This window comes from Chaetodon auriga, chromosome 12, assembly GCF_051107435.1.
Source record: "Chaetodon auriga isolate fChaAug3 chromosome 12, fChaAug3.hap1, whole genome shotgun sequence".
In the NCBI taxonomy this organism is placed as follows: Eukaryota; Metazoa; Chordata; class Actinopteri; order Chaetodontiformes; family Chaetodontidae; genus Chaetodon; species Chaetodon auriga.
In genome coordinates this window covers 15,748,886-15,767,999 of record NC_135085.1, presented here as the reverse complement: position 1 = coordinate 15,767,999, position 19,114 = coordinate 15,748,886, and the positions used below count along the sequence as shown (strand labels likewise).

The 19,114-nt window shown below is 45.1% G+C and overlaps 2 protein-coding genes across 9 annotated transcripts in view; both read right to left on the bottom strand.

Moving 5' to 3' along the window:
- Positions 1-4,047, bottom strand: part of phlpp1 (PH domain and leucine rich repeat protein phosphatase 1) — a 42,155-nt gene extending 38,108 nt beyond the window's left edge. The window contains exon 1 of the mRNA XM_076745258.1: positions 2,227-4,047. Within this exon, the coding sequence (XP_076601373.1) occupies positions 2,227-3,850 (1,624 nt within the window). The 5' untranslated portion in view covers positions 3,851-4,047. The remainder of the gene's footprint in view (positions 1-2,226) is intronic.
- Positions 4,048-6,721: 2,674 nt separating this feature from the next.
- Positions 6,722-19,114, bottom strand: part of LOC143328761 (phosphatase and actin regulator 1-like) — a 48,562-nt gene continuing 36,169 nt past the window's right edge. For 2 of the 8 annotated variants that reach the window (XM_076744066.1, XM_076744062.1), the window contains exons 6-12: positions 18,734-18,963; positions 17,627-17,783; positions 14,033-14,088; positions 12,860-12,921; positions 11,397-11,541; positions 9,292-9,364; positions 6,722-9,124 (exon numbers count right to left, since the gene is read on the bottom strand). In XM_076744066.1, the coding sequence (XP_076600181.1) occupies positions 9,109-9,124; positions 9,292-9,364; positions 11,397-11,541; positions 12,860-12,921; positions 14,033-14,088; positions 17,627-17,783; positions 18,734-18,963 (739 nt within the window). In that variant the 3' untranslated portion in view covers positions 6,722-9,108. Of the gene's footprint in view, positions 9,125-9,291; positions 9,369-11,396; positions 11,542-12,859; positions 12,922-14,032; positions 14,089-17,626; positions 17,784-18,733; positions 18,964-19,114 lie in introns of all 8 variants that reach the window. The other 6 variants (XM_076744067.1, XM_076744063.1, XM_076744068.1 and 3 more) reach the window with 3 other exon arrangements.

The window sequence follows — 19,114 nt, the reverse complement described above, 5'->3', positions numbered from 1 at the left end:
TGGCCACTGCAGAGCCTGTGCACTCAAAGCATGACCTGAACCCTTCAAAGTCAAACTGGCCTCTGCATTGTCCAGAGGATCTGGCAAGACGCACCATGGCAACTCCTCAACTTAACAGCCTCTTCCCATCATCCTCCTCTGCTTCCCTCATCACGCTGAGGGCTGAACACCTCATCCGTCGCTCTTATTAAAGACCCAGCACAGTCATACGCTTAATATCTATGTCATATCTTGCATTAAAGTTGCACAGTGCTCTTACTGAGCGACTGAATAATAAAAGAGAGTTTAGATACTGGACTTCCTGTATCAAAGGCCACTCTGCATGCACAAGCAATGCAGACAAAAAGGCCCTCAGTGGGACTGAGGTCTACAGTTGTGGCAGCTGCGCCTGAGAGTCGGCCAGCAAGTCAGCTGTGACCGGCCCTATCTCCACTATCTGAGCCGGACAACCAGTCAGTCAGTTCAACATGTGTCAGCACGGCATCCCCCCTTGTACACCCCACCCCACCCCACCCCACCCCCCCACCCGCTCCACTTCCTCCTCAGCAGACGTGCCTGACATTCTAGACGAGCCAGCGTACATTCCTCACATGCTTCCATCACGCAAGGAAACAGCATTACAGCGGGCCATGTCGCAAGAGCATCGCCTCTCTCTTTACAGTGAATGCATCTGTGTGGCTGGAGGAGAATTAGGCCTTTTGTGCAGACTGCAGCCTGGGTGTTGTATGGTGTTATTGGCTGTGGGGGGGGGGCGGCGGCTGGAGAGGGAGCTCAGGTGACCACAGTTAAGCTGTCTCACATGGGATGTGGAGGCGTCGCCCTCGGAGGGGCATCAGGGATACTTTAGCGGCTGCTGCTGCTGCTGCTGGTTGAGCTCAGCTGACTGCACAGGCTCGTCAAGGATTCAGTTGGGTGTTTTTTTTTTTTTCTAAATGCACATCCATCCACATGAGCCCCAGCGTGCACGCTCATGCAGCCTGCCATATGATGCTATCTAAATGAAATCATTCTACCTCAAGCGAGCCAGGATTCAAGAGCACGATAGGTCATGAAAGGCATGTGACTGTAAACCGGAGCACATGTGACCATTTGCAGCTTCGCATTGAGTGACCTCTAGTTCAGCAGCCTCTCAGGACAGGAAGCCAGAGAGTGTTAGTGCCTCTCTTGTCCATACTACGGACCCCAAAAACGGTTTATCCTCAACTGTCCTCACCAGCGGCAGTGGTGGAGGCAGTGGTGTGGTGAAGAAAAGGGCTTCCTGAGCTTTGGAGGAGCACGTTAACCCAGCTTGGCAGGCAGTTAGTTAGTGTGACAGTAGCCACGCTGGATGCCAATAGGACAGGCACTGTGCAGCATCTCAATGACCAGAATTCACTGGGTCCACAGAGAGGGTTTATGGTCCTCCAAGCCATACCGCTCCCACCCCTACTCTCCATCCAACCACAAAGGCATTCAGCCTTTTCATTAGGATGATAATGGGGCAAAAGCCGGAAAGGGCCCCATGTCTGAGCACCATAAGTTGTGGTGATGGCTTTGTGGCGATGTCATGCGTGTCCATGGGAGCACAGTGTGCCGCTACGATCCAACAAAGACAATCCCGACTGGAAGAAACAAAATAAAACAAAAAAGACCTGATAATTTAAAGGACGCTCGAGAGGTAAAGGTAGATCTGGCAAACCTGCAGCCTTCGGACCATGACCTCACTGTGACCCACTCAGACCACCATACAGTTAAACCTGAACATGATGGAAAGCATGCTTAGGCTAGAATTTTAAGACTAACCCTCTGAATATGCTGCCACAGTTATCAGCAAAGCTCTTGTGCTGCACTCACCTCACCTGACAGCATTTGCAAACAATGTGTGACAGTAATATCAGCAACATGTGGGCGTGTTCTTGTCAGTCCTGCAAACTCTGAGCTTATGCTACTAACTTCCCGCACCCAGAGCTGGACACTGTTCAAACTGAGAAACATGCATTACCCTCCTGTCTCAGGAAATAAATAGTCACTTTGCTTCATTAGTGCTCTGTCATGATGTACACCTGCATGAATGCACCTGCCTCATTGAGCGATACAGGTTGATGACCTGTTACAAACACCACAACCTAAAGATCACAGTCCGAAATCTCCAGTGTGCCACAGGGCAAGGCCTCAACACATCCCTGAAAGAGCAGAAACATGATCACGAGACAATGAGATCATATCTGAGCGCATCATTGAACTTACCTGCATAGAAACGCAACAAGGAGCCAATTTCTGTGTTAAGGCCTTCCTCTTGAACTCTCCACGGGTCCTTAAATCCAAGCTTAAAGAGAAAGTCATTCTGAATCTGCAGAGGCCTCTCATCTGGGCTAAGCCTCCTGACAGCCTCGCCATGCAGCTGAACATACAGCGTGGGGCTGGAGTCACAGGAATCTCCTTTGTGACCTGCTGATTTTAGAGCACTTTGGCCACAGTCCGGATCTTGGATGTCAGGTGTATTACCTGTAGTACAGGCTCTCGACAACGAGCCGCCACTGCTGCTGGGCGGCAGGCTGCCCAGACTGTTTGGACTGAGTCTGCTCTCTGGGTCCATATTGTTTGCCATGTTGTTTAAGTGTTCCATGTTGCACTGCTTGTAGCTGGCAGTGACAGCACCGATTCCATTGGTGTGATGTTGGGAGATGGGCTCCAGGCTCGAGCTGGACGCAGGACAGTCCAGCTCCAGTTCGTCCGAGGAGCTGCCGTACATGTCGTGGCCCTCTGTGGCGCTATCGAACGAGGGACTGAGGATGGATGCCTCCGTGCCCAGGACCATGTCATCACTGAGGGAGTCCCTGTGCTCGCTGAGCCGGGCCCCGGAGCTCAGGTCATCAAACGCGCTGCTCTCCACATCTGAGCCAGAATTTAATCCATAGCTGTCCACACCATTCCTGTGCTCTGAGTCATCGTCATTGGGGGTATCCATGTTAGAGTTAGAATTTAAATCTGACAGCGAGCAGGCTATGTTGTCTTGTGACTCTGATTCGGGGGTGAAAAGTTTTCCATCAACGTCCTGTTGCTTTTGCCTCTCATCTGCATTCTCCATGAGCAGCAGTCTCAACCTGTCACTCGGAGGGCCCCTTAATTCTGTGGATTCCAGGGGAGTCAGGTGGTTGCATTTCATACTTGAGTCTTCGTTCACCTTGCATGGGTTATCATTATATTCGTACTTCACATTGCAGTTGCCATTTTGGTCAGTCTTGGGGTTATCTTTACAAAAAATGCGCATGACGGAGCTCGACTTACTGCAGAGTTTACTCAGACGGAGCGCCACCTCGCCGGCTGTCGTGTCCATAGTGCAAAGGACCGGTCTGGGATATGAGGGCGTCAGTCTGTCGTGGACATGTATGGAGCCCCGGTGGAGATCTGCTCTCACCCACTCGCGATCCGCGGGCTGCAGCTGCATGTTCTGTCGGTGCTTCAGCAGAGTCTTCCTGTCCAGGCTCCGAGTGTGTAAAGACGCAGAGGACAGGGCCGAGTTCATCTTGGCGCCGCAGGCGGCGGTGACAGCTGAGGTGGCGGTGGCTGCAGCTGCGGCGGAGAGGTTCCTCTTCAAGCGCCTCCGTCTCAACAGGAGAGAGCTGGAGTTGTTGGATGAGCCCCGGCCATTAGACGCCACGGCTCGGTTTGACGCACTAGATCCCACGGCAGAGGCGGAATGAGAGAGGCTATTCCCGTTCTTCGCATCTACGCGGGAGGGTGCCAAATGTCCACCGCCATCATCCGCTGGAGTCCCCCGGGCGACAGACAGTCCGCTGGGCTTCTTCATTAACTTGGTCGCGCCTCCATCCGACGCGCCATCCTCAGCGACAGCCTGCACACTTTCCATCTCTGCCAATGAAAAGTCCCCCCACTCTAAATAAATAACGGTGCGCACTTGGTTACACCTCTACATTTAAAAGCCTGAGTACGTGCCCGACGTGGTAAATGTCCGCCGACTGGGCGGTGTTGCCGACTTATTCCGCTGGCAGTCATTCACTTCTTGCCTTCCTCTCCCTGTCGGGGTCTCCTCCGCCGCTCCTGAACAAACATTTTACCGATTCAATCCGCTGGAAAGAGGCTGGGCGCGCAGGGACAGATCAGGGCGGAGACGTGACTGTGCGTCCCATTTAGACCAAAATACAGGGCTGGAATATGAAATGAACGTCGGCCGACCTCCTACGCAAATGCTCACTGATATATATTCATGAGGAGGACACAAGATGGGGTCGCCAACAACAACGCGGTGGATTGTGGGAAGTGGATTGTGCCGGTTGGCGTCCCGCAGACGCCGCCGTCGGGGAGGACGAGATGGCACGAATACATTTCCCAGGAAGCTTTTCTTCACTTCGGTCAAGTGAGGCGGCGAACAGATGAGAGGCGTAAACATAGCTCGTATAAAACGTTTGGTGTGCGGCTGCCGAAGTGCGGCCGATTAACTGCTGCGGCGTCTTCTCCGCCGGCGGATGATCCGCGTGTGCGCACAGGAGGAAAAGCAGCGCATCGCTCAGTGGAGTGAAGCCAGTGCGCACATGGAGGCGAAACTTATCAGCTGTCAACTGTTGAATATCAGAGAAACTTTGATTATGAGGCCGCACAGGAAGGTGCGCACAGTGTGGTTAACGCGCTTCTGTTCAAGTAGAAGCGTCGCCGCAGGTCTGTTTGTTGTAGACTGGCTGTGACTCGGCAAACAACTGGAGCACCATCTCATCAGGACGCCATTTCACAAGGCCATCCAGCCCGGATCGTCCACGGGCTCGCATTCTTTTGTGTTTCTCGCCATCTAGTGGGGCAAACCGCAATGTTTGACCTAAACTTTTTTTTTTTTTTTTTTTTCCTGTTGAGGGCGCAGCCGCTCTGAGCAACAGGAAGCCGCTGCGCTCTCCTTTTTTTTTCAGGTCAACTTTTCTTTTTTTCTTTTTTTTTTTTAAATTAGTTTAAGATCAGCGGTTTTATGCTCTTTATTTATTGTCAACTTGGCATAAAGACATGACAGCCAGTGTGGAATTTACTGCAGTACATTTACTCTAGTATTGTTCTTAAGTACAAATTCGAGATACTTGTACTTTACTTGAGTATTTCCATGTTATGCAACTTCATGTTTCTGCTCCTCCACATCTCAAATATTGGACTTACTCCACGACATTTGTCTGACAGCTGTAGTGGAAACATGTACCTCACATTTGGTGATTTTGAAATGTTCTGATAGACTGAAGGATTCGGTGTTCCTTCAGGGGTTATGAAAATTCTTTGTAAACTGAATAAACTACTAAGAATCGGCTGGAAAATGCAGTCTCAAAGCTGAAAGGTGGAGTTTTTAGAGTGGTTCTTACAGGACAGCAACAAACATACGACGATCATATGGAATATAATGCATTTCTGCAAATTAAACCACCCAACAAGTAGTTAACATTAGCTCAACCTTAAACACGAATGCAGCAGTGTATTAACCCAGAATCACAATAATAGTAAAACACTGATAAGGAGCATTTGTCTGTAATTAGTGCTCTTACTTGTGGTATTTTAAGCACATTCTGGTGATAATACTTACGTAACGTTTTGAATGCCATATTCCATAAAGAAAATATTAATAAAAAAAATGGATTGACTGGAAAGTGCATTGTCACAAAGCTGCAAACAAGAATGATGTATAGACTTCCATAAAACTAGAAGCAAGTGTTTTGTGATACTGTGAAAGGTTTGCTCATATCTCCGATGCTTATAAGAAAAAAAATAAACACTGTACATCTATGGTTTAAAGCTTTATGTAAATATCAAATATAATCAAATTTCTATGGTAAAAAGAGTCCAGGGACCCCTTGTCAACCCCTTTGAATCATATGGACTGTTGAGTCTTCACTTATTCCCCAACTTCAATAGACTTAATGTTCCAATTTCAAACCCAGATCAGCCTCAGCTACTGTATGTGAATTCAGCATAAGTCTATTATGGTTATAAGGTGACTTTTTAAGAGGAGGAAGGCCTGGAGAAAGTACATGGAACCATTATGTTCAGTGTTTACTTCACAGCTCCCATTGTGGAAAGTGCTCCTTTGAGGCTAAATCATAGGGATTCATTTCTAAGTTTATGACATTTAGGTCTCAACACAATACTCACATAGTTTTTTCTCACTGTAATCAGTCCTCTGTTCATACGGTCATTTAAAGGTCCAAAAAATCCTTCAGTGCACATATGGGCACCTGACAGTTGTTTGACTGGACTTTTATAGAGTAGATACAGACCAGGTCCTTCTCTAGTGGTTATATTTAACCATGCTGCCAAGAGCTGTTTTTTTTTTTTTTTTTTATTGTGAAGTTTACATTTTTAGAGTCACATGAGCAGATTTGTGTCAGATCCCCCTCTGCTGAAAGTGCATTCACAAGGAATGCTGAACTACCTGAACACGCCATTAAAACAAATTCGTTTTACAGTGACTTTACAGCGATAGGCTTTACAGAAGAATAGGAGTAAAATGAGGAGTTAAGTACTGAATCTAGAAGAAATGTGTGACGCAGGATTGGCTGATTGCAAACACCTGGCACAATTATAATTTGGATGCAGTGGAGTGTCAGAAAATTTAACGCTGGCAGAAGAGCCTGCTGTCATAAATACCACAAACTCACAGGAATGTGTCAGTGTCAGTAAAAGTACTCAAAATTGCGAGACATGAACTGCGGTGGTTTCTCTTTTCACTCAGAAATGATCATTCGAACAGTGCAGATGCATTCAGAAATGGAATTTAATTGTCATGACGTATCCTCTACATGGTATTCTGTATTTCAAAAATGAAAAAAAAAAGGAACACTTTTAAATTGGTTGAGTTGCTCCACCGACATGTAAAAGGAAACAGATTATTGCTGAATTCATGTTCCTTGATTCCAGCAAAATGGAAAAACCTCATGCTCAGCCCAGCGGCTCAGGTTTGTTTCTTAGAGCTGAAATGAGAACTGGAGCGTATTTGTACAAATTCATTCCTATTTATGCTCTACTGTACTGAACCTATGGACGGAAAATTTCAAATGATGGCATGATGCTGGAATCATACAGAAGCTGGTTCTAACACAAAAATACCTCATATTTCAAAGTCTGTGAGATTAGATGACCCAGTGACATTTTGATTTTAAAAAAGGAGCGATGTGACATGATCTGTGTAGTGATTCTGAGCTGAAACTGCTCCAAACTCCAACAAAAACCTCTATTACTTCACACAGAAACCATAAAGTGCACAACAATTTTCTTTATGTTCTCGGTTCCCGGGTTTTATTGGGTCATCTAATCGTCACCTTGAAAATAAGAGAGAACATGTTTTCCTTTGCAGACAGATGCATTATAGTAGGCGGGCTGACAGCCTTTCACCTTTTCTTCATATGACATGAATTTCATATTGCAACTTTAAAAGTAATACAGTAAAAAATAATAAAAATCGTCTGTGTACATAAAGCTTATGGGCGTTGGAATACTGGTGTAGGATCAGTGGTCAGGTAACAAGAACGTTAAAGTGAAGAAACAGGATGGTCACAGATCAGAAATCTAACAATATTTTACACACTTGAGTCCTGACCTTAAAACAGTGACCATTGTAAAGCCAAACTCTTAACAGTGCAAAGAACTTTAGCAAAAAACACTTTAAAATCCTGACTCAATGCATCCACTAAAATTCTGTTTCAAAACTGAGAACGCGTCATCCTGCTCGACCCGAGACTCGAGACTGAATCACATCTTGTCCGACTGTGTTCGTAAGCTGCGAGAGATGCTTTTGGTGGCTCCGTCGAGAAAAATTCTGAAAAAGTCCTCCTGAATAAAGCCTTCTTAAAGTAAAGTAGAAAAGAAAATTAAAACCCTGAAGTGAGGCGTAGTGTATAAGCACAGTAAAAAAAAAAAAAAAATGGTGGGGAGTACACCTGTAGTTTAATCTTTTCTCTACAAACAACGGATATTGCTTGGTCAAAAGCTTATGAGTATAAAAGTAAAGTGTATAATACAATGCACATTATGAGCAAAGATCATGAAACGCACGGCTGCAAACACAAAAAAAATGGCAGATAACGACACGGTGAGCCAGCTCTGGTGCTGGGACATGTAAAAACATGTCGATTAATCACTTATGATTTAAGTGCCTCTATCAAAAAAACAAAGAAAAAACTATAAAACCTTACTGTGGCAATACACTGGAGTCAGACTAAATCTGCCAGCTGCAATTTTCACAATAAAATTCCTAAGATTGTGACATGAATGAAACCCGGTCAAGCATGATTCTTCTTTAAACTTTCCTTCCTCAGTATAAACAAAATGTACATTTGGAGAGAGCGCGGGCTTTGGCCCATCCTCTCAAATTCACAGTTAGCAATTAGATGTTCAACATTGTCGGTACAGTGAGAATTGCACGTTTGAGGGAAGGAGAAGGACTACATAGTAATGACACAGAGAAGACTCCAGGGGGTGCTATAGCATAGGTAAAGCGGAAGAAAAAAAAAAATATTGCACATGATTCTAATGTTGGACCCCTCCCTCCCCTCCTGTGTGTCTTTCTGAGCCGTTTCCAGTCCCAGCAGGTGGAGTGAAGATGGATCTCCTGCTGATATATTGAGCTCAGAACAGTCTCTCCCCCCCCCCCCGCATCCTTGCACAGAGATGTCCACGCGGACTAGAAGAGTCCGGAGTGACGGCATAATAAAGAAGAGGGATAAAAACATGTCCACTGAGACAAGTCCACTGGTGTTATTGATGAGCCAAGGTACGGTCGCCCTCAGTCAGGCTGTCAAAGGTGGCAATCAATCGCAAACAAAAACTCTCCCGCCGTCCATTCGCCGCAGAACTGAGCGCCTGCCTGAGAGCTCAGCGGAGAGGTTTCAGAGACAGTCGAGCAAAATTCCATAAAGAGGTGATGTGAATCAACTGGAGTCATTTATGTGCTACTACAGTGGATGGAGTAGTGGGTGTCTGCATCTTGGAGCGTAGTACCGACTCAGTTGTGTGGGTCTTGAAAAGGCATTTCAGAAGACATGGCCTTATTGTAGAAACGGGCACCATTTTACTGTCCAGCACTTAAGGTTCTCAGTGGGGGAGAGCGCCGGTCCGGCACTGCTCGAGACAGTGAGTGGTGGTCTACTATGGTCTGTGAAACCTGAAAAGATGGAGGGAAAAAGTATTGTTTCAAACATTTCATCACATTTCATCAGCTCATCCAGAGCTTGCGGCACTGTAAAGCCAATGCCTGCAGAATACAAATGGCCGCGGCTGTGCACGACCCGATCTTAAGGTATGCAGGGTCACATGGGTGCTGCACATTACCTGGTTAAATGGCGACTCGACTCGTGCACTTCCATCTCATTGCTCTTGAAATCGTTGAGTTCCTTCCGTATAGCTGCCTGCAGAGGACAAACAAGAAGGAAATTTGAGAAAAGCTGCAGAGGCTTAGTGCACAAACGGCAGCCTCGGAGCCCTGACTCTACCTCCTTTTAGCATGCTTCATGCATCATTTAGGCTTATCTCAAGGCCATGAATGATTCTGCTGAATTCTCTTCCCGCATCACAAGAGCCCTCAATTTCCTCCTCTTTAGACATCTAAGAGCATGAACAATAATACACAATCAGCTGCTGGTCTACTTGGGCCGTCAGCTGGTGTTTTTAACTGCAATGAATTGGTGATGGCAGGGATTTACATATGTGAAAACACACATAGAAAAAGCATCGAGGTACCATTTTTAGTTTCGACCAGTACAGGTTTATTTTTAGAACGCCGAAGCTGCACAGTATAACGCGGTGATGCAGGCTGGGGACGTACACATTTTCAGTCCGAAAAATCATAGAGAAGACTGGAAATGAAGCAAGCAGTGCTCAGATTGTTTCAGTAAGGAAGAATGCAGATTAAACCATGCATTAAAATCACATATATAATATGTGTAGTGAAGACTTTGAAAAAATTTAATAAAGAAAGTGATAAGTGTATTATTTTGGTGAAATGGAAGTTATCACTATATTGACATGTATGAGTCCAGTGACTATTTTCCCGTGAGAAACATGCTGTCTTCACTTAAAGACTATTTCTAGAGAGCAGCACAGAGGACTGACAGAGAGCTTCATCACATGGTGCGACGACTATCACCTGAAGCTCAATATCAGCAGAACCAATGAGTCTGTGGTGGATGACAATGCTTCAACTATGAATGTTGCTGCAAAGAAGCTATAAATCGTAAAACGTGGATGCTTCACATTCGCATCTTCAAGCCGGCAGCACAGAATATCCATACGATCACCACAGTTTGAAGGTGGACGCCTAAGATTAGTGTTACAGATTCAGAATCTGACCTTGACGTTTGACCATCAAAATCTGATCAGTTCATCCTTGACTCCAAGCGGACATTTGTGCCAAATTTGAAGAAGTTCTGCTCCTGAGCTATTCATGAGAATGGGACAGATGGACATACGTACAGACAGATGGACGGATGGACAACCTGAAAACGTAATGCCTCTGGTCATGGCTGTTGCCGGCGTAGAGTCATACAGAAAGATTTCTGAGCATAAACCAAAGCTGTTTCCCATTAATGTAGTTATACACAGTCACATTTCCCACAATGTCCAATGAACCATGGCCTCTAAGTAGCACCGCTGGAGCCGAGGAGGGCTGAGTGCCTTGCCTGAGGGCAGCATGACTGCAAAGTGTGGATGAGTCAAAGTTCCAGGAAAAAAAAAAAACTGTGTTCTGTGCCTTTTTTAATACCCACACATCCCCTCTAAAATGTTATGTGTGACAGTAATCCCAGCCAGGTGATGTCACCGCTTTTGCTATTCAGCATGACTCAAGGGGACGTGTCTCCGGCCTTGGGCAGGATGCTTCTGCGACCGGAGAGCAAACAATATTCAAATCTGTGCTGGATGGTAGAAGCAGGAAAAAAAAAAATAAGTCAGCAGAGCAGCGCTGCGGCTGAGGGGTCCTGAGGCTCTGCTTGTCCGATTACTCTCTTATGTAAGGGGAGCTGTTGCATAATCAAAACACTGAATCCCTGTGATTTCTACATGAGTGGTCCTCAGGTGTGACCTGGCGTGCTCAGAGCTGCGGATCATCAAAGCAAAGGAGACAGCTTCGTTGTTCCGTTAAAAAATAAATAAATAAATCAAGAACTCATTAAAAGTCAGAAGCACGGACCGCCGGGCAGTGAGCAGCAGGACCGCTCCAGGGTGTTTACTCACAAAGGGGAACCGAACAGCTAAGGAAGAGCTTGCCGGAACACAAGAGGAGGAACGCATCCTCCTGCCGTTACTCTCCTGCGTTGCGGGTTGCATCATACGAGACACGGGCGGGGCGTGACGGTGAAATTTGAAAGCAGGCGGGGAGGGATTCTTGAGATTATTTAAAGATTATCTCCATTTAATTGTAAGATTAGCGTAAGTGATACTGGCCTTGTCAGCTGCTGTGAGCCGGGTCCAGGGCTTATCTGCCCGCCTGTCATAGTCCTGGGCATCTGACACCTCCACATAGTCGCTGAATCGGATGAGAATTTTGGCCTGTCTCAGCTCCTCTACAGTGGGCCTCTGGCTCAGCTGCAACGAAAGCAAACAAAGAGTTGGAGAACAGAAAACTCACCGCTGCCACGATTAGCCGCTTCTCAACGTTTGCATATATTCCAAGTCCTTATGGAAAGATTGGACTTGCACATCCAGTATTTCTTGTGCAGGTGCGTCAGAGAGGAGTTATATCACACTGCTGCACACTGCACACAAACTGCTCCGGCAGTCAGGACATTTATTGAATCAGTGCATCAAATTAACATTTCAGCTCCTGCAGATCTTCTTCAGAGTAGGAGTTCTTTACTAACATCACAAGGGACAGACTAGTTTATCACTTAAGCCCCTTCAGCTGTGCACCTCATGCCTGCAGCTGAATTCACTGATAAGTGTCACAGTGTCCAGCTGACAGCGCTGATTACACTCTCAGACACCACTCATGATCTGGATGAAAATATGATATGAAGCCCACGAAACATTTGCTCATTACTAAGAATCTTAAAAGGGGCTAATAAATGCATCAGAAAGAATATGCATCAAAAACAACACATCAATTGATAATTTAAGTATCAGAAATGAGCCAACACCAGGTCGCTATATAGACCAATACCAGCTCATCACATCAATCAGTAGCAGCTTTTCAGACGGTTGGAAAATAACAAACTGCAGCACATAAATGGCAGATGCAGAAGCAGTGGTGCTATTAGATTATCTGTTCATCAGAGAATAAACTGACACGTTTGTTTTTCCACATTAAAATGACCCATTCGGGAGAAATCCTGATGCACTCTTTTGTTAAATCTTGATTTAAGGGATCCTGTGTGTTGCTAGCAGATATTGTATTTTAAAATAATATAAGATGAATATATAGGTTGGTTACTTACAGGTGCAATGTTCTATGTATGCGTACTAAGTGTATATACAGTAGAGGATGAGCATTTTGTCTAAAACACCATGACTGGAGGGCTGCGAAGTTTCCACACTGTAAACAAACAGCATGTGATGCATACAGCGAATCCCTCCATCAGCTGCGAGATTGTTGTTTGGTGCAGCATGTCCGCAGGTGAGCTGAAAGTGCTATAATCTAATTGAAAGTGATGGGAGCGTGCTCAACACCTCCCTATGGGGTTGAAGGATTTGGCAGGCAACACGCTAAAGGGCCAAGGGCAACAAGGACACCAGTGTCTCCTGGGGGAGACCTGAGAACTACAATAACAGGCCTGCAACAAACAAGACTTCTCACTACAGATGAGTCACTGTCACAGTGTTAGTTTATCCCGGCCAGCGATGTACCCCCTCCAAATGCTTAGACATCAAGTCAGGGTTCGCGCCTTTGCAGCTATTTTGGACTCACCTTTCGCGTTAGCCTTCGTTTTATCTCCCTCTTCTCCTCCATTTCCTCCTGCTCATTGCGAGCTGCAGAGAATGAAAGGATGAGTGTTACACCGCGAGTACAGTCACATGCGAGCAGTGTGTACGAACTGTTTGGAAATTACTGAAAGGGGAAGAAACACGTCATTTGCATAATATGGCTCATTAGATTCACACTAAACTGGATAAGTTTCTTAAAGCCGAAAATAGTTTCCATCATTGGGTGTTTAATACTATTAGGGATGGGTATCAGGGGACAATGATTGCTTTGTTCCTTTCAAGTTGTCTCAGGGCTTTTCAGGCCATGTTTATGATCAAGCGATTGACCTATTTAAGGATTTTACAAGGAGAATATGCTGATCACTTCAAGCGCTTACATCTCCCTAAAATTCACCCATGTGTTTTCCTATATATTCAAAGTCAGTTACAGAGACACAAAGGCTCAGAGGAGCGAGTTAAAAGGAGAGACACGAGTAAACATGAAGCATTCTGGGACACTGCTCCTGTTTGCAAAAGCACCAGCAGTCAAGCTGCATTTGTGCTTGTGCTGAAAACTCACTGTATCGATAGTACTACTCAAAATTTGGGATTCTAGACGGTGCCTCTCCTGACAATAAAGGCCTGTTTGTTTAACCTTGCTACTGTATGTGTGAGAGTGATGAGGAGGACATGACTTGTCACTCATGACTCCTTCCACTTTGTATTTTCCTCCTGCACTCTGCCAATCATGCAGCAGCCTCTAGGAGAGCAGGAACTGCTGGCGAATCAGTCTTTGATGTGAGAGCCGCAGAGTCCCAGGCAGCAGAACTGCTTCTCTCTGATACTGCATGTGTTTGAGCTAAGAAACCAGTCTTCCTGGACATGAGTCCTCAGGGAGCCCTGCTGCCTGCATGCCTCAGATGAAAAGGCGGACCAAGGAGGAATAAAAAGGGAGAGATGTATGCCACTAGCTTTCACATAAGTAGGCCTCTCAATTCACCAGGCTGCACTATACAAAGCCTGCATGCAAATAAAGGCTGCTACAAATATGGAGGCATGCTTCCCTGCAATGTGTTGATTTTACAGTAAGAGAGGACATTTTTGTCACTGTGACAAATTGACAATTGACTTTAGCAGCTTAGAGATAGTGTTAAATATACAAGTTTGAGACACTCACGTTTGAGGATGTTCCTCTGTTCCAGCTCCTCCGCAGTGGGTCTCTGACTCAAGCGCCTGGTTAGAAACATGCATCCATGGTCAGCACATAATCACAGGCACTAAGTCAGCAAGGCAACATTGAATCAACATGAGAAGAAACGCTCATGTAAACCTACTTTACATGTAATATCGTCATCAACAACATTGTTCAAAGGATAATCTGTGTAAATACCTCACCGGTTCTTCTTCTGTGATGCATAGAAAGCTGCTCAGTTTAGCTTTTTCTTCCCGACATGTTGCCCAGTATTCACTTCAATGCTTTGACAGCAACTCCCAGCAAGGTTATCTCATTGACATTTTGACTTGCACACAAGTTTCACAAGTTGCACCTCAGGCTTCAGAGTAAAAAGCGTCCCAAACTGAATTAAATATACATCAAGCCAGTGTTTCCTTACTTTAAGGACAACTTATTTATGAGCAACGAGATTCCATGTTGTTGTTGTTGTTTTTTTTTGCACAGTTAAAAGATTTGCATCTTATGTAAGCCCTTCATAACAGCTTGACAGGTGCACTCAGTCAGCCATGATCACCAATCCCTCTCCTCCAATTCAATGACTGCATGATAATACGCTGGTGCAATGCAGGGAAGACGACCAGTAAAAGCCAGATATTTGTGGAGACTCAGCTCTCATCTGATGCTGAATAAGGCCGAATGGGACGATGACGTGGTCACACGGCAACTGACAGCTACAACAAACCTACCGCACACATTTACACGTGGACCAATACAGTCTTTTCTACAGCACCTGAACAGATACATTTTGCACAGATTATCTCCAATTTTCTCAATTTGTAAGCGGCTGAAATGACTAGAATACCCAAAGGCAATCACTGAAAGGTCATGCTAGGTGCTTTCAACTGGGGACTCTTATTATAGCACTGTGTCAGGACCCTGCGGCAGTAGACCTAAGTGCGGGCACTGGATCAATGATTGTCTCCATCTCGTTAGATCTGACAGCCATCTGGAGCTGCTCAGCACTGTGAGCTGCAGTATGCAGGGTTAGGTCTGTGCTCAGACCGGCTCGTCTCATCTCATCTTGTGTCATTTCTTCTCCCACTAGAGGGAAAAGTCAAGACACAGAATCTCAGACTAGAGCTCTCCGCCTCTCAGTATGGCCTGAGCTTTAGATCAGCCTCACGGCAGCAAAAATGCAGCTACAGTAAGTAAACACGCACAGATTAGTCAACAAACATCTGTACGGAGGCTCCTTCCAAAATGATTTCTCTCACAAATAGGTTTATTTCAGGCATTGTCATTATCAGCTAAGTGCCTGCCTGCCTGATCTGTGCAATATGAAGACTAGAGACATGAGTATAATGAGATTATATAAGGAGTTACACAAGGTTTTATAAAGTGACCAATATGAAGAACAATTCACTTAAAGCCGTGCTAATGAATATTTATTGATTAACAGTGGATCAAATGACTAATGTAATGTGAAAGGGGTCACTCACCACCACAAACTCACAAAGAATTAGCATCAAATTCTGTATTTCTGTGTTTCAAATTCTGTGTTTCCCACAGCTCCACAGAGCAGTTTAGCATCTTTAAGATCATTGTTTTGCTTTTATGTAACATCTCAATACTCTACACTTTAAACAAATGAGATACAGCCTGCTCATTTATGAGCTTTAGAGGCGCTGGCAGGCAGATGTTTTCTGTCTCATCCTTCCTCAAGCCTTTATGCAAAGCTAAGCTAACCCTCTGCTGCTGTAGCTTCATATTGAAATGACACACACGAGAGTGGTATCCATCTCATCTTAAGGCCTTGACACCACCTATATGGATATTTTTTTATAACAGATATCTTCTCCTGCACAGCCTTCGTTTCACAAGACATGTCCTTACACACGGGAATGCAAAGATATTTCCAAACCCTCACACAAGCATGCCAGGCCAGCAGGTGGCGATAAAGTCTACATCAAGTACAAGAGAAGAGTGTTCTGAGCTTCAAGAGTGAGCTTATTTACCTCTGGCAGTAATAATTTAAAAACACAAACAACAGCATTTGATTATTATTTATCAGTAGTTGTTTAACACCTTTCTGGCACATGTGTAACATAAACTAACCAGTAGTCTCTGTTTTAGTGACCAAAAACGGTGTTTGCATGTGAATGAGAGGCTCAAACACAGGTGAGGTCAAGGCTCAACTCTCAGAAAGTAACTACTTCCCAAAATGTCAAACTACTCCTTTAAGAGACATAAACTACATAATACATAAAAAGAACATACTAAAAGCAAGTAAGGATCCCAGTAAGAATAAGTCAGCGTCACAGCAGTGTTTACCAAGCATCTCAAGGGCAAAAGCGGAAACTCTTCCGTTCAGTTTCCACCCTTGAGATAAAGGGTCTCGAGGGTTTCTCCAGCAAATCAGGTCAACAGAAGTAAGTTGAGGTCAGCGTGCCCTTGAATAGCATTATCATAATCAATTGTGATTGGCCTAGCAGAAGCGACAACATCGCAGGACACAATGCTGTTGGCAAAAAGCATGAAATTAGGAATTGTGCATCAGACGACACTGTGCAAAGGACACTGTGACAGAGCTTTTTGGGAACATGACAACCAAGCAGGCAGGCCTTCTGGGAACACGCGCTGTGTTCCAATCACAGTGGGGAATAGCGACTTGCGTGCCAATGTCTCTAGATGATACTCCATCCCTCCCTTGCAACCATATTTCCCACGAATCTTATCATACTATCCAGGCTTTCATTTGTACCCATACACTCTTGTCCTCTCTCAATGCATCATTACATCCCCTTCACTCAGACAGGCAACTCATGTTCAAAGAGAAGAGTGAAATCAAATGAGGCCTGCGAGCCGTTGGGGAAAAAACATTATGTTGTTTGATCTGTTCAATTTCTAGAACTCACATTTATGATCTGAACATATGTATACAAATTCCCGTGATTTGTACGCACTGCACCAGTGTAGAGAGAGAGAGAGAGTGTGTGTGTGTGTAAACTGCTGGTATGAAGTGGCTTGCGTGGTGCTGCTGTGTGGAGGAGTCGGGTGGAGATAGTTTGGCACATGCATCACCGTGGTGATTCAATCAGCGAGGGAGGAAGTCAGGCAGGAGGAAGAAAGAGGAGAGAGAGAGAGAGAGAGAGAGAGAGAGAGTGAGTGAGAGAGTGCTGGAGAGAAGAAAAGAGAAGAAAAACGAGGGGGGGGTGATGCATCGCTGAAATTAGGTCAGCTCCATTTTCAGAGCCTCATTTTAACAAGATAAAGCGTTTATCCTTATCGGATGTAAGAAATGAAAAGATTGAGGAAAAAATGAAAGGATACAAAAGTGTTTCGATAGAAAAAAAAGGCTCATATTTGCATCGGCTTTGGACTGAGTCACGGTTCCATCAGCCAGGATATCGGGCCGTCGTCAGCCCAAAGTAAGACAAAATGCTCGATTTGGCTAAGAGGAGTCGGTGCCGTTTTCAGGCAGCTGCTGTCGAGTTGGCAGCAAAATCAACCTGGTTTACTGAAAATATTTGGCCCATAAATTGTGCATGTCTGTAAATGTACTCCAGCTTAAAAATGCATGTGAGCAACGTGCCTCACCTTGTGAGTTTGGTGCCTATCTGCTGCCTAGACTCCAGTCTCTCCTCATCCGTCTGCATGGGCAGGATGTTTTTCTCCTCCAGCTCTCTTTTGGATGGACGGTTACTCAGCTTGATGGCCAGAGAGTCTTTCCTCAGCACCTTCTGAGCTAAGGTACCTAAACCCAAACAGCAGTGTCAAACATGAGAGGAGCTGCAGGCATGAAGCATCGACCTGACGCCTCATTTACCAACATTACTTTTTTCATCATTCTACTGCCAGTTTCAATTGTTTCATACAGATATAACAATGACACTGAAAACTGAACTTGTACATAAATAGGTATAAAATCTTGCCATTACTGCCTTTTTACTTAAACGTTGTCATCTTTATTTGATGGTTTTGATGCTGACACTTGAAAAACGTCAAAATATGGAATACTCCCCGGCATTTATCATCTAAACTCTGGTGATTTGCCGTTTTGTGACAACTTCAGATGCCTTCAAAACACATGAAATATTTACCTACAATGCTTCCTGCACCCTTAAGTAGCCCTCATATTTTCAATGCCCCTTTAATTCACGACGATCCCGTCACACATGGCCAATCACAACCTTTAAAAACTCCAGCATGCTCTCATGCGGAAACCAGGATACAGTGTCAAAGACACGAACAGCTTTGCACAGTTCAGCAGTTTTGCAAAGAGGTCGCGAGTGAAAAGCGTTTCCATGGATGACAGCATGATGCTGGATACACTTCTGTGAACCTAATTTTGGCCCTGCTTTGAAGGTCAAACAGCATCTGAGTTCCAGGAGCCTTCGGGTGAAGCTAGCAGTACTGTCGATCAGGATTAGTCAAGCAAATGTGTCATCATGTCTGTAAACAAAACCAACAAAATCGACAAAGACAGTTCTCCTGCCAAGGCATGTTTTTTTTTTTTGGCGGTCTCCACAACCTGCCTTTGTCTTTATCTTTAGCAACAAATAGATGAGGAAAGTCTCTAATAGACAGATTCTACGCGTCTGCTGATACATTTAAAGCATCTCGAAGGAAAAACAATATCAATCCACCGACTTTGCAATCAAACATCCAAGATCCCTCAAGGTCACCATCACTGCTGCCACTCACTTGTAAATATGGAGTCGTCATCTTCATCGTCATCCTCGTCCTCGTCGTCATCCACATCGTCGTCCTCGTCCTTATACATGCTGGGTAGATCTTCGTAGTCGGACTCGTTGGGCATGTTCTCCTTGTCGTCCTCGTAGTCGATGATCACGGACGGCGGTTCTCTTCTATCCAGGGGAGCACACTGAGCAACACCGTGCAGTGCAGAGCTGGCAGAGTGAAAGGCACCAAATCTGGGCATTAATGTAATTTGCCAGTTCTTATGGCCAGTTCATTTGGATATGCTGGGGATGAGTTTGCCCATCCCCCTGACAGTGACATACCAGATCATCTTGGTATTACTGAAACAATAACCCTCATAAACCTCTTCAATCCAGAAAAAGC